The following is an 11,977-nucleotide window of genomic DNA, read 5'->3' on the forward strand; positions in this document are numbered from 1 at the left end:
CCTCCGATCTGAATGTTAGAGGGTTGATAACATGGAAATAATTTTTGGGCCACACCCTATTTAGGCTGTGGCCATTCTAATGGATGGTTTGGATCATCCTTATGTCTAAGCCTCAAATGCAACAGCCCATCCGCTAAATGCCTTCTGTGATGGACGCTAGCAAAAGATGACTGCTCGTTTGGCTGCATGTCCTGTCCAGTCCAGTCTAGTCTAGTCCACGAGTCATGTCCATGAGATTTTATACGGAGTATATAGTCTAGCATTTTTACAAAATTACTGTACAGCCCACACCATACGATGATTCAAACCATCCATTTATGGGCCATATCATAAATAAACAGTGCCAAAAAAATCCTTTCCATAGGATGATCCCAACCCTTTGATCTATAGATAGATGATATTTTTGGGTACAATCTATTAAAGATGTGGCCCATCAAATGGACGGTTTGGACCATCCTTGAGCCCTACAGTACTTTTTGAAAATAATGGACTGAAGGTAGTCAAGGCCTTGGAATTCCATGGAATTAGGTTAGAGCATAGAGAAGACTTCAAAAAGAAAGTAAGGTACTGATATTGAGACTACCATGTTTCAATAGTTGCACAAACTCAGCCTGTCTTTTCCTTTTTAATTGGCTTGGGGAATGACCTTTTTAATTATCTTTGGGCCATTGGAGATCCAACATAGTTCTTGTCAGTTGAACGGTCCAGATCAACCAATGATGGGGCCTACTATGTCATATGGGACCTATCATCAAGGGCTTCCTTAGTTTCAAAGAGGTGTTGACTGCGCCATTTCTTACTTCGGACAGCCCCTTCTAGTCTAAATCATTAGTAATAAGTAATAACTAATAAATATGCTAGAGTGGGCTGTCCCAAGTAAGAAAAGGGGGTAAATCCGTGAATATATCAAACCTCCCTTATTCAAGCAGAGACAATTAATTAAGAAAACCACACTAACCAACTAGAATGATGCTTCTCTGAAACAAAAATGGTGCAAATTCATGTGAACCAAACCCTAGAAAACCAGTTTCTCTACGAGTGCATGGCCACTTTAACCATCGACGAGGTTACCATCCAAATCTACAATCTTCAAGCAAAGATTCAATACCTTGTCCATGAAGTGGAACAAGGCCTCCTTGTGTGGTGCAAAGGTATATTTCCCAATTTCATACTACTCATTTCAGTTAATCATACATTCTTTCTTACTATAATGTTCTCTGGTGAATTCTGCAACTTGGGTTGTCTTGATTTCTGTTAGAAGATTGATGGGTTTGACATATATCTGTGTAAGAAAGAAAGGAGATGACCTCTTAAGACATAAATCATTGTTTTTGTTAGATGTACACGTTTCAGTTTAGGGGTATTTAGAGGGTAGGAAAGGATGAATGATGGTATGAGAAAATCACCTCAAAATTTTCTCCTTGAGTAATCTTTCTTGGTGGGGTAGTCACCTCAAATTTCAATCCTGCTTGATTTTTGAGGGGTTATTAACTTATTATTAGGGTTGGAACTCGGGTTGAGCGTATTGGGTTTTCCATAACCCTACTATACCCGAGAAATTATCTCGGGTCGGGTCAAGTTGGATCGAGTTTTTTATGGGAAAACACAAGATTCATTAACTCGACCCAACCTGATATAGTTTCTTGGGTCGGGTCGGGTCTGGTTTTGAATTTTTCACTTAGGGTAGTGACTAATTTCAAAGATTGTAGAAAACACCAAATCTTCTAACCAAAAATCTCTAAATTTAAGTAATCAAAGTGAATATATTTAAGAAAGAAACTACTTTTTTCACATCACAAACTTGATCACCTCAATGAAAACAATTATATCAATACAATGGAAACTAGTTTTTCTTATTATTCAAAAGATACTTAAGAAAGTCACAGTACACCTATAAGAGTCAGGTCGGGTTTGGGGGTTCGGTTTTTTTTCTTTAAACCCGACCCAAGACCCATGATTTCTAAACCCGACCCACGTTATTTTCAGGCCGGGACAATCCGGGTCGGGTTTCCCCGACCCAAGTTGCTAGTGAACATAGAAGAAGATAGACAAAACCATCATGGTAACTAGTCTATGACCATGGAGTGTGTGAGGAAGTTTGCGTTTCATCGAGCCAATGTAGTAGTAGTAGTTGTACAAGTTTGCCAACACCATCTGCACTTGTTAAAGCGTTCTTTTATTGCAACACCTCTGAAGAATTTCACAAGTCTATGGTGTTTCTCTTCTGATTTTATTGTATGGTGAACCAACCTTACTACCAACCAATAATTGTTGGCGTCTGCCAATTTGTAGCCACTACTAGGCAAATCTCTCTTTGATACGTTGGTTGACGATGTGTGAGGGATCCTATGGAATCACATAGGAAGGCATTTTATGATGGAAAATGAGTCTTGAGTTTATATGTTACAGGGAGTTACAATTGGGTAAGTTGTGCGGAGTAACAATTGGGTAACTCTTTGGCCAAGTGACAGTATACCTGTGTCAACTTGTTGTTATTACATGTCGATTTGGATCCTATGCCTGTGCCAACTTGTTGCTATCACATGTCAATTTGGATCCTATGAGGCATGTAGATCTGGGAAGAGGTGGAACTTTGGGGAGGAAATTTTTTCATATCAATTGTGCTGACAATTCGAAAATTTCATGCAAGTAACAGATGTGAGTTTCATCTTTAAGAAAAAGTGACCCTTTTTACGTATTTCTTTATGGTTTCTTCATCCCATATCCGGTGAGGATGTCATACAGCTTAGTTCAGGCATGGAAGTCCCAAATCTTCATTGCCCGAATTGAGCAAACTTGCCATCATGTTTTTTTTTTTTTTGAATGGTGACTTACCATCATGGTTTGATGGTAACCATGATGGTAAGTCACCATTTAGCCATTGTGCCAAGAGAACCTGGTTTGATACTTTTGTTAGCCATTGTGCCAAAGCAAAATACAAAATGATACAATATTTTGATATCCATATCAAAGGCTGATTTTCTAAACTCCAGTTGAAAAGAAAATACGGTTAATTAATGCTCAAATAACGTGCTAGTAACTTGGTATGACACTATCTAGTGTCATGTAATTTCCATTTATATTGATGATTTCAATATATTTTTTGAAGGTTTGATACATAAATGGTGTAGGCCCTGTTTGTTACAGATTGTGACAAGCGATTGTTAGCTCCCATCCGATTATTGGACCCCAAGGAAGCACGGGTACTCTCCGGAGGCTGATGCACCCGTATCGGGTGCGTATTGGGTACGGGTGTGACCGGGTACTCCCTGGGTGCGTACTGGGTACACACCCAAACAACAAACAATTCAAAACTGTTTGGGGCTCACATTTGGGCTCAAAAGTACATTTAGGCCCTGTTCATTTGAGATTGTGACAACCGATTGAGAGCCCAAAACTGATTTTTGGAGTCAAAATTATTTTTTGAGTCCAATACTCTGTTTTGGGCTCACATTTGGGCTCAAAATTACATTTAGGCCCTGTTCATTTGAGATTGTGACACTGACAACCGATTGAGAGCCCAAAACTGATTATTGGAGTCAAAATTATGTTTGATTTTGAGTCCGATAATCTGTTTGGGGCTCACATTCGGTTGGGAGTTGGGACAATCCCAAACGAGCAGGGCATTCAATTTTTTTAATTTTTGTAAATATATAATAAAATATAAAAATATATTATATTCAGCGTACCCGCAACGTACCCTATCCTTTAAAAAAAAAAAAATCACGTATCCATTCACCCGTATCATGTCTTACCCACACCCCGTACCCGTATCCGTGCTTCATAGTTGGACCCAAAATTGAACGTAATTTTGAGCCAATAATCGGATAAGGGGCTAAAATTGGCTGTCACAATCTGAAACGAACACAGCCTTAATGGGAGATGAAGCAATATGGAAGGCTTTGGTGATTTTTCAATTAATCATTAAATCATATTCAAGTTCAAGTCATTAGAAACCTTGTTAATTGCTCACTTTTCTACAAAGGACCTTTCCAAGGATATCAACAATTTATATAGAGTATGACTGCATTGTGGGGGATAATTATTGTTCCACAACATCTAATCTGGTTTTAATAGAGACATCCTACCTTTCGTTCGGGATAATTATTGTCCCCTGAAATCCAATCTGGTTTATAATAGAGACAGCCTACCTCTCTCGTTCTTATGAGGACCTTACTCCCTGTTTTTCTGTTTCTGCACCATGCTAAACAGAAAACAGAACCCACCATCAACTGCTCCCTAGCACAAAAGATGGGTTATGTAAAGTTTGATTGGGCATCATAGAGTTTGTGCTAGACCTCGTGTTATTTCTAGAGAGATGTTGGAAGTTAGAACGTCAGTCCACCCGTCTTGTCCGCATGGATTTTGCCGGGTTCTGTCCTTTTTGCATTGTGTATCCTAATTAATGATTGAAGATGATTAGTAAAATATCATCATTTGGATGAACTATTACTCTATGCAGAATTAGAGTCTAAAAAGACCTACAAAACTTTTGGACGGAAATGAAATTGCTCAGATGTCCCATAATCAGTGATGTGACCGACAGTTCGACTATATTATGCAGCTTTGGTAGGTATTCTTTCTTTGATCAGCCTTCCCATTGCATGATTTTGCTCTTTCCACAAATTTCTTTATTTTCATTCTATTTTTTTCACGTTCTGTTATTTGAGGTAACTCTTAATTTATTTTTTTAGTTTGCCAGTTATAAAGAAATAAATTGTTGATGGCACAGTAGAAGTTAGATAACATTCCCGAGTATTTAGTAGACTAATTTGACTGGTAACAATGCAGCTTCAAATTGACAGGATTAATACTTGAGGTCTTGTCACCACAATAGCATAATCTTCATTTCCAACAATTGGAATTCATTTTTTGGAACACATTCTCAGCCACACATGGATTTACATTTCTAGTTGTTGCACAAGCTGTTTTTGCTATCCATATCCTATTTCATCTTTCCAGTACTGTGTCCTTTTTCATATAAACTGTTCAAGACAAGCAACTGATTGAGTGATTATATTTCATTTCAGAATATCATCCAAATGCTGCAATAGCTCTAAAAAGAGTGCTATCAGAAGCTAAGACTTACGCCTCAAAGGTTAAATATGAATCTTTTTTTATATATCCGTAATTAGTGACTTCATATTTCTTTGCGTCATGAAGTAGCATCGCAAGATAATTTTAGCTCTAGATTTCTTTTCTTTTTTCCAAGATTGAAACTAATTTTATTGGAAAGTGTCAAATTAGTTAAAGAAACATGAATTGTCACTGAACCAGAATTTGGGTTAGCTAGCTAAGGTTCTCTCTTTTTGTTATTTTTATTTTTTGTATTCTGTATTAAAAATTACACTGATATCATATGCATTTTATTTCAGGACCAGGTTCTGTATGAAAGGATTCTATCACCTCATGTCATGAGAGACCACATTCGAACAATAGAAAGGGAAGTCATGGTTAATAATTCAGTTGCTTTGCCGGGTACCGATTTAAAATAGCACTTTTTCCCTGGAACCACCACAGATCGACATCATTGTATATTTTAAGTTTCCGAGAACAAATGAATTCAAGTGATTCACATTCACTTTCTTGATTTTGGTCTTCAAATTGTAATGGCTTGTTGATTATTGTTATTTTTGTTAGGTGTATTCATCAAATGCACTATTGCTACTTTAACCATTATTTATTTACTTACATATCTATGTATTCATGGCATTTTTTTATCTATTGCTTCTATTTCAAGCTTTCATCATTGTAGTAATTATCTCTTGGACCAAAAAGTCAGTTCTGTCGCTAATATTTCTACTTCATATTGCTATTTTAGCCGTTCTTTATTTGCTACTTTCTTTTTGTTATTCATATAAAATGGTATTTTAGTATTTTTTTTGTATTTGTTGGTTATGTTGAGGTTTTCATAATTATGGTAATATCTCTTGTGCCAAGAAGTTAGTTGTTTGTATGTCTTCATTATTAGTAACTTAACTCCCTACACATCCAATAACCTATACAAGGATTTGTGGAATATAAGATACTTATTGTGCATTAATCTTATACATTACTTAACTGTATATATGTTTTCCATTTTTACCCTCACATAGTCCCCTCATTTCTTGGCCAGCCATGCTGTACGGCTCAGACTGTTGGGCCACTAAGAAGCAGCATGTGCATAAGATGAGTGCAGCGGAGATGCGAATGCTTAGATGGATGTGCGGCCACACGAGGTTAGATAGAATTAAAATGAAGACATCCGTAAAAAGGTGGGGGTGGCACCAAGTGAGGAGAAGATGAGAGAGCACCGCTTAAGATGGTTTGGGCATATCTAACATAGGCCTTTGGATGTTTCAGTGAGAAGAAGTGACTCGTGCCAAGTTGATGGAGTAAAAAGAGGTAGGGGCAGACCAAAAACAACTTGGGTAGAAACAGTGAGGAAAGACTTGATGGCTAGGAACATAACCGAGAATATGACCTTGGATAGGAGAGAATGGAAGAATATGATCCATGTAGACGAACCCAACTAGTGTTAGGATTAGCCTTAGTCAATTTGAGCCGGCTAGATTCTTCCACCTTCTTCATGAAAATTTTCTAAAGGACTCATTAGCCGGCCCCAACTAGTTTGGGACAAAGGCTTAGTTGAGTTAAGTTGAGTATAGTCCCCTCATTTCTTATATTGTACTAGGGGTACTTTTGTACATGTAACACTTTCACTCAATGCATACAAGGCATCAAGAGACAAGTCGTTGACTTGTTCTCTTTCATTTTCTCTACTTTTTGTGTGGTTACTTTATGATTCGGTACCAAATTTTGGTGGAAACTTGTCAGTTCTGAACGAAATGTTTCAGTATCGGCGGTAGCCTACAAGAAATCTAGAAGGATTCGTGTCATTACAATATTTCGTTCTATATTTCTTAGATTTTAGTCTAGTTTTTGTTTCATTTCGGTCATATCAATCGAAACATTTCCACAATGGTACATATATTCCAAAACTCCGGTTGAAATATCGACATTTGGATTGAATGAGGATAAAACTCCTTTTCGAGAGAAACCTTTGAGGAATCTAGCTAGTCCTCATTGCCCAACAATGATTCATTTGTTCAAAATGATGACATTTTTGTTGACATTTTTCAATTTCCTTTTCAGAAAGAAGAAAAGGGAAGCAAATTTCCTTATTTTTACTATAAATCATCCACTGGGTTGTCCAAATTCCACTACCCTCGTCAATCCTCACTAATTCTCCGGATTTGCTCAGCTTTCTCCCCACCGGTTCACTAGAGTTCCATCGCAGGTTTACCACTGCCAGTGTTTGCGTGTCTGCGTGAGGCGGAAGACTTGCCGCTGTTGCCACCATTCTCATTGCCCGTGTCATGTATTCATGGTTTTAAATTTCAACCGAAACGAAATGAAATGGCCGAAATATTTCTGTTTCAGCCACGGCCGAAACGAAATTTTCATGAAGTCGTTTCTTTACAAGATTTCAGCGAAATTTCACCGAAATTCTGAAATTTGCCGAAATGTTCGTTTTTGGCCTTCTTTATACAAAATTTCCACCAAAATTCAGCGTTAACAAACAATGATGTGACGCGGAAAGCGGCCAAGAAAAATCCTTGTACACTCGGCGTGGACGCGGCCAAGAATGCGGTTGACGCGGTCATAACTCGGGAGTGTCAAAGGAGTTTTTATCAACTCTGTAGGGCAGAACGCGGGATGCGGATGTGGTGCAACGCAGAACGCGGCCAAGAAAAATCCTTGTCGACTCGGGTGAGTTCCTTGTCGTGTCAACGAGTTTTTAAATATAGCCGAAATTTTAAAAATGCACACCGAAATGTTATAATTTCCACCAAATTTTATGAAATTTCCACCGAAATCGCTGAAATTTTAGACATTTTTGGTAGAAATTTAAAATAAAAAACGAAATCATTATCATATTTTTTACGTGATTTCGGCCGAAACCAAATTCGGTGGTGGCCGAAACCGAAATTTAAAACCTTGCATGTATGTGAGATCATGGGGTATCCGGAAGCGTGAAGAATAGGTCGGGGGTTGATTGTCGTCGACCTTCAATCGGATATACCTTCAAATCCATGAAGGATGTTCTATGAATGCATGAAGAAAGAAGAATAATTTCTTTAATTCATAAATAAGTGTATCCTTTTGTATTCACGTTCATTACTTATAGGAGAGAGCTCCAATTACATGTATAATTGGAATTATAAGAGAAAAAAAGGAAACAAACCTTATTTGCCTAAAGCTCCCTTTTTTCTTTTTCTTTTTGATTGTTGCCTAAACCTCACTGTTAAACAAGGAAACTAATAACTAAGGAAATAAAAAGGCTCTCTATAATAGGACTACCACAAGAAGAGGACTACTCAACTAAAGAAATAAAGACTTTCTATACTAGGGCTCTCTGACCTTTTTTCAAATCCACATCCTCGTAAAACAAGGGGATGTGGGCCACGACAGATCAAGACCGTTGATCTTGTAGAGCATCACGACACAACCCAAATGGTTGTGATCCCACCCCATACATCCCATGTGTAAGATCAAGAACACCAAAAATCAATGGTTGCTGTTCTTGGAAGAACCCTTGATGGATCAAGGGCCTAGGAACATCCAATCAAGGTGATCTCAGTGCCATTTAGCGGATTTTATGGTTGTCGTCTGGATCAATGAATCTGATCACTTAAACAAAGCATAAATGGAGCCCAATAATTGTTGTTTGGGGTATTTAATTCCTACAAAGAAATTTATATCTAATTTAATAATTACAGGAAGCTTTATATTTATGATGTGTTCAATGACCTTGGGGAGTCACCTAATGTTTCCCATTATTTTTAAATATATAGAATAGATGTATAGATAGGAGTTTTTATATGGTTGTCCATGCATGCATGCAAGTACAATAAAAAAATAGTGGTTTGTTGACTTTGTTCACATTATTGGGTTGGATGGTCCAAATCGTTTGTTTGTTAGGAGCCGACTTAATAGGTCGTGCCCCGAAACATGGGATGATCCTGAATTAAAATGGATGACACATTATTAGAAACATCTACAAATGGACCCCAGAAGGTTTTGACATTTCCAATGGTGCCAATGATACAAGAGGATCAAAGTAACGATAAGGAGAACTCTATGAAAGTGCTCCTTATTATCTTTTGAGACAAAAACGGCCCACTCGATTAGAAACATCTACAAACAGATGGCTAGGATCATCCCATGGAGTTGGGGCCTAAAAATTTCCACTTAGCTGTTAAATACCTTAAATCCATATCAATATAGTATATAATTGGAAAATTCAGGTGGAACCCTGAGTCATTTAAAGCCTTATTATTGGAAAAGTTTGGTGGCCCACTAGGTCATTTAAAACCTTATAAATTTGAATTTGTTCTATGCTAGTAAGTAGTAAATGCCTTATATATTTATACTATATAATTGAAAAAATTTGCTGGCGCTCAAGGCCATTTGGAATTTTATAAATATAAATTTCTATTGATCTACTAAATGCCTTATAAATGTTATTTTTTCTATAGATACTAAATATCCTCTAGCAAAGGTTTCCTTTATGTCATTGGCATCTCTAAGAATATGGAAACACAAAAGGTCGAACCCCTATACGCATACACTATTTCTTTAATGATATTGGCTAATCTCAATGGACCCATGCTCCTTTTGAGCACCCTAGATCGCATCCATAGAGTTACAATCAGGCTTCAACCCATTCTTCCTCTGAGCTCTTCGTTAATAAATGCATCACAGTGAGCGATGATCTAGCGCGAGCTTCATCTAAGTCCTTAATCCCACTTGGACATGAATAAACCTAAATGGTTGCTCGTTTATCATCTCTACACACTCCCTAACTTTATCATTTCGAGAGTCGGTGGTGACATTCCACACGGGACTCTTCATCCTTGGCGATTTTACCTCCAAGCATGATTTTAAATTTCTACCAAAATCAACAAAAAACGACTAAAATGTTTTCGTTTCTATCCCCACCGAAAAGCATACCGAAACCAAAACCGTAAGTGTATTAGTAGTGTACTATATCAATATATATTACATAATTATGTTCATATGTATTGCATGTGGAATGTGGTGTGTGCATTATGTATAAATATTTACATGCATTACATGTGAAATGTGATATGTACCGAATTATCAGACATGCGCGACATCGTATGCCACTAGGTATTCGATGGTGTTAAAATATTATGGGTGCTTGTCTTGCTTATGTGATGATTTCTAAGTGAGTATTTGTGATCATTCTAACATTTGCTGAAGTTTCATTCTGAAGTGCTATCATTTGCACATGTTTCCATCATTTGTGTGATTTTACAAGATTTCCACTGAAATTTTAATCCAAAACCGAAATGTTTCTGTTTCCTTGGAGACTGAATCCGAAATTTGAAACCTTGCCTCTAAGAACCTATGTTTACTTTATAAAGTCAGACTTGCATTGTCATCCCCCAAATGTCTTTCCTTGCCAGTATATGTCCTGTTTTTGTTTTTTTTATTTGAGGTGCGTAATTATTTACTTGTTACTTGATGCTCAATCAAGTTGGAAATATTTGTTTCCCCATTTACTCATGCCATATGCTCATTCACTCTGTGTTTTACGAGATATGGAATTCTTGAATGAAGATGCGACCCAACTTTGGTGGGCAGGGAAAGAACTCGCGAGGGGTAGAAGTTTATGTGATTATGTTGATAATAATGAGAAAACAAAGTTAGTGTTATTTCATGTTATCGAAATGCTTCATCCTTGTGGGTAGACATCTAATTTTATCACCATTCAAACAAAAAAAATCTAATTTTATTTGGGACATTTGATTGCAGATTATAGTCAAGTTGCAGTCACCTCTGTTGGGTTCACCACAGCACTCAGTGAGTTAGTGCCTCCTTATCCATTCCGTCAAAATCAGTTTAAAACACTTTATATTTGTACTTTGTGCAAATATGGTGGTGGCATGTGGGTGGTCTTTCAAGACTTCTGACTCCATGGAACACTGGCTACCTTCATTGAATTGCCTTTTCTTTGTTTCTCTGATTCGAGGCAGCATAACCTAAAAGCAACCACTCAATGAATCAGCCAAAAGGGCAAAAGGTCAATAAAATTTCTAAAAATCTCCTCACATGGTTTCTGCACCTATAAGCACATGCCTTTGTAGCATTCATATGTATCCATTCCATTTTTGTATTTATTTTATTACTTTTTTTTTTTTTTTCATAGGACAAAATCTAAGAGTAGACTGAAGATGCACTTTTGTGTTTGTCATGGGTGAAGTGAAGGTTTTTATAATATCAATTTCAAGGAGTTCCTAACATCTGCAACAAGTTATCTCCTGAGTAATCCTTGTTTATAGAGAATATCAATAATTCAAAACTTTTGTAAATTCAATCATTGCTCTGTACCATTCACTTCTTCTCTTGCTTGATTGTATTTTGAAAATGCCAGTGTAAATTGTATGTTTTTGTCAGGTGTACTTTCAACTTGAGCTTCGAAAAAACAGATGTTATTATGACTATGTTTACCTTAGAACATAAAAAGTGTGTACCATTGGTTCACATGGCTGCAGTAAATTTTCCTTGATTGCAAGTTTTCTCCTTCTGGTATCTCACTCAAAGTACTCATGAATGTTGAAAAGGATGGGAAAAATTAAACAAGCAAAGGAATTTGTTTCTTTCCTTTTCTTCTCCTTTTACCCTTCTAGCATATGTCCACTACTTGCTAAAAGGACATGCAGTGGAATAAAGTTGTAGAACATGACAAGGTCCTTACTGAAAAGGTTTTTTGGTAGCCATCAGCATGAATAAATATAAAAATCCACTGTATCTCTTCTGACATCACCCACATGCTCTATTTGCTGATTCCTTCAAGCAGTACCACATTTATCTATCTGGGTTTATTTCAAGCATAAGGGATAAAAATCCTGGAGATTTATTTCTCTGTATTCTTCTTAGATTCTCTAGTTGTAATGGACAGCAGTTA

The 11,977-nt window shown here is 37.0% G+C and overlaps 1 protein-coding gene across 5 annotated transcripts; it reads left to right on the forward strand.

The window, feature by feature from the left end:
- The first annotated feature begins 919 nt into the window (after nucleotides 1-919).
- Nucleotides 920-11,578, forward strand: LOC143848302 (uncharacterized). 5 transcript variants are annotated; one of them, XM_077357210.1, is made up of 6 exons: nucleotides 920-1,151; nucleotides 5,031-5,098; nucleotides 5,376-5,478; nucleotides 10,609-10,714; nucleotides 10,825-10,872; nucleotides 11,219-11,578. In XM_077357210.1, the coding sequence occupies exons 1-5, from the start codon at nucleotides 989-991 to the stop codon at nucleotides 10,829-10,831; spliced, it is 447 nt and encodes a 148-aa protein (XP_077213325.1). In that variant the 5' UTR covers nucleotides 920-988; the 3' UTR covers nucleotides 10,832-10,872; nucleotides 11,219-11,578. The 5 variants fall into 5 exon arrangements, 4 of the variants coding, with proteins under 4 accessions (XP_077213325.1, XP_077213326.1, XP_077213324.1 ...); XR_013235365.1 differs by lacking the exon at nucleotides 10,609-10,714 and having other exon boundaries at nucleotides 10,825-11,092; XM_077357211.1 differs by lacking the exon at nucleotides 10,609-10,714.
- The last annotated feature ends 399 nt before the right edge of the window (nucleotides 11,579-11,977 follow it).

Source organism: Tasmannia lanceolata, unplaced genomic scaffold, assembly GCF_043159265.1.
Source record: "Tasmannia lanceolata isolate RefF3 unplaced genomic scaffold, GAP_Taslan_0.1 ptg000016l, whole genome shotgun sequence".
Classification (NCBI taxonomy): Eukaryota; Viridiplantae; Streptophyta; class Magnoliopsida; order Canellales; family Winteraceae; genus Tasmannia; species Tasmannia lanceolata.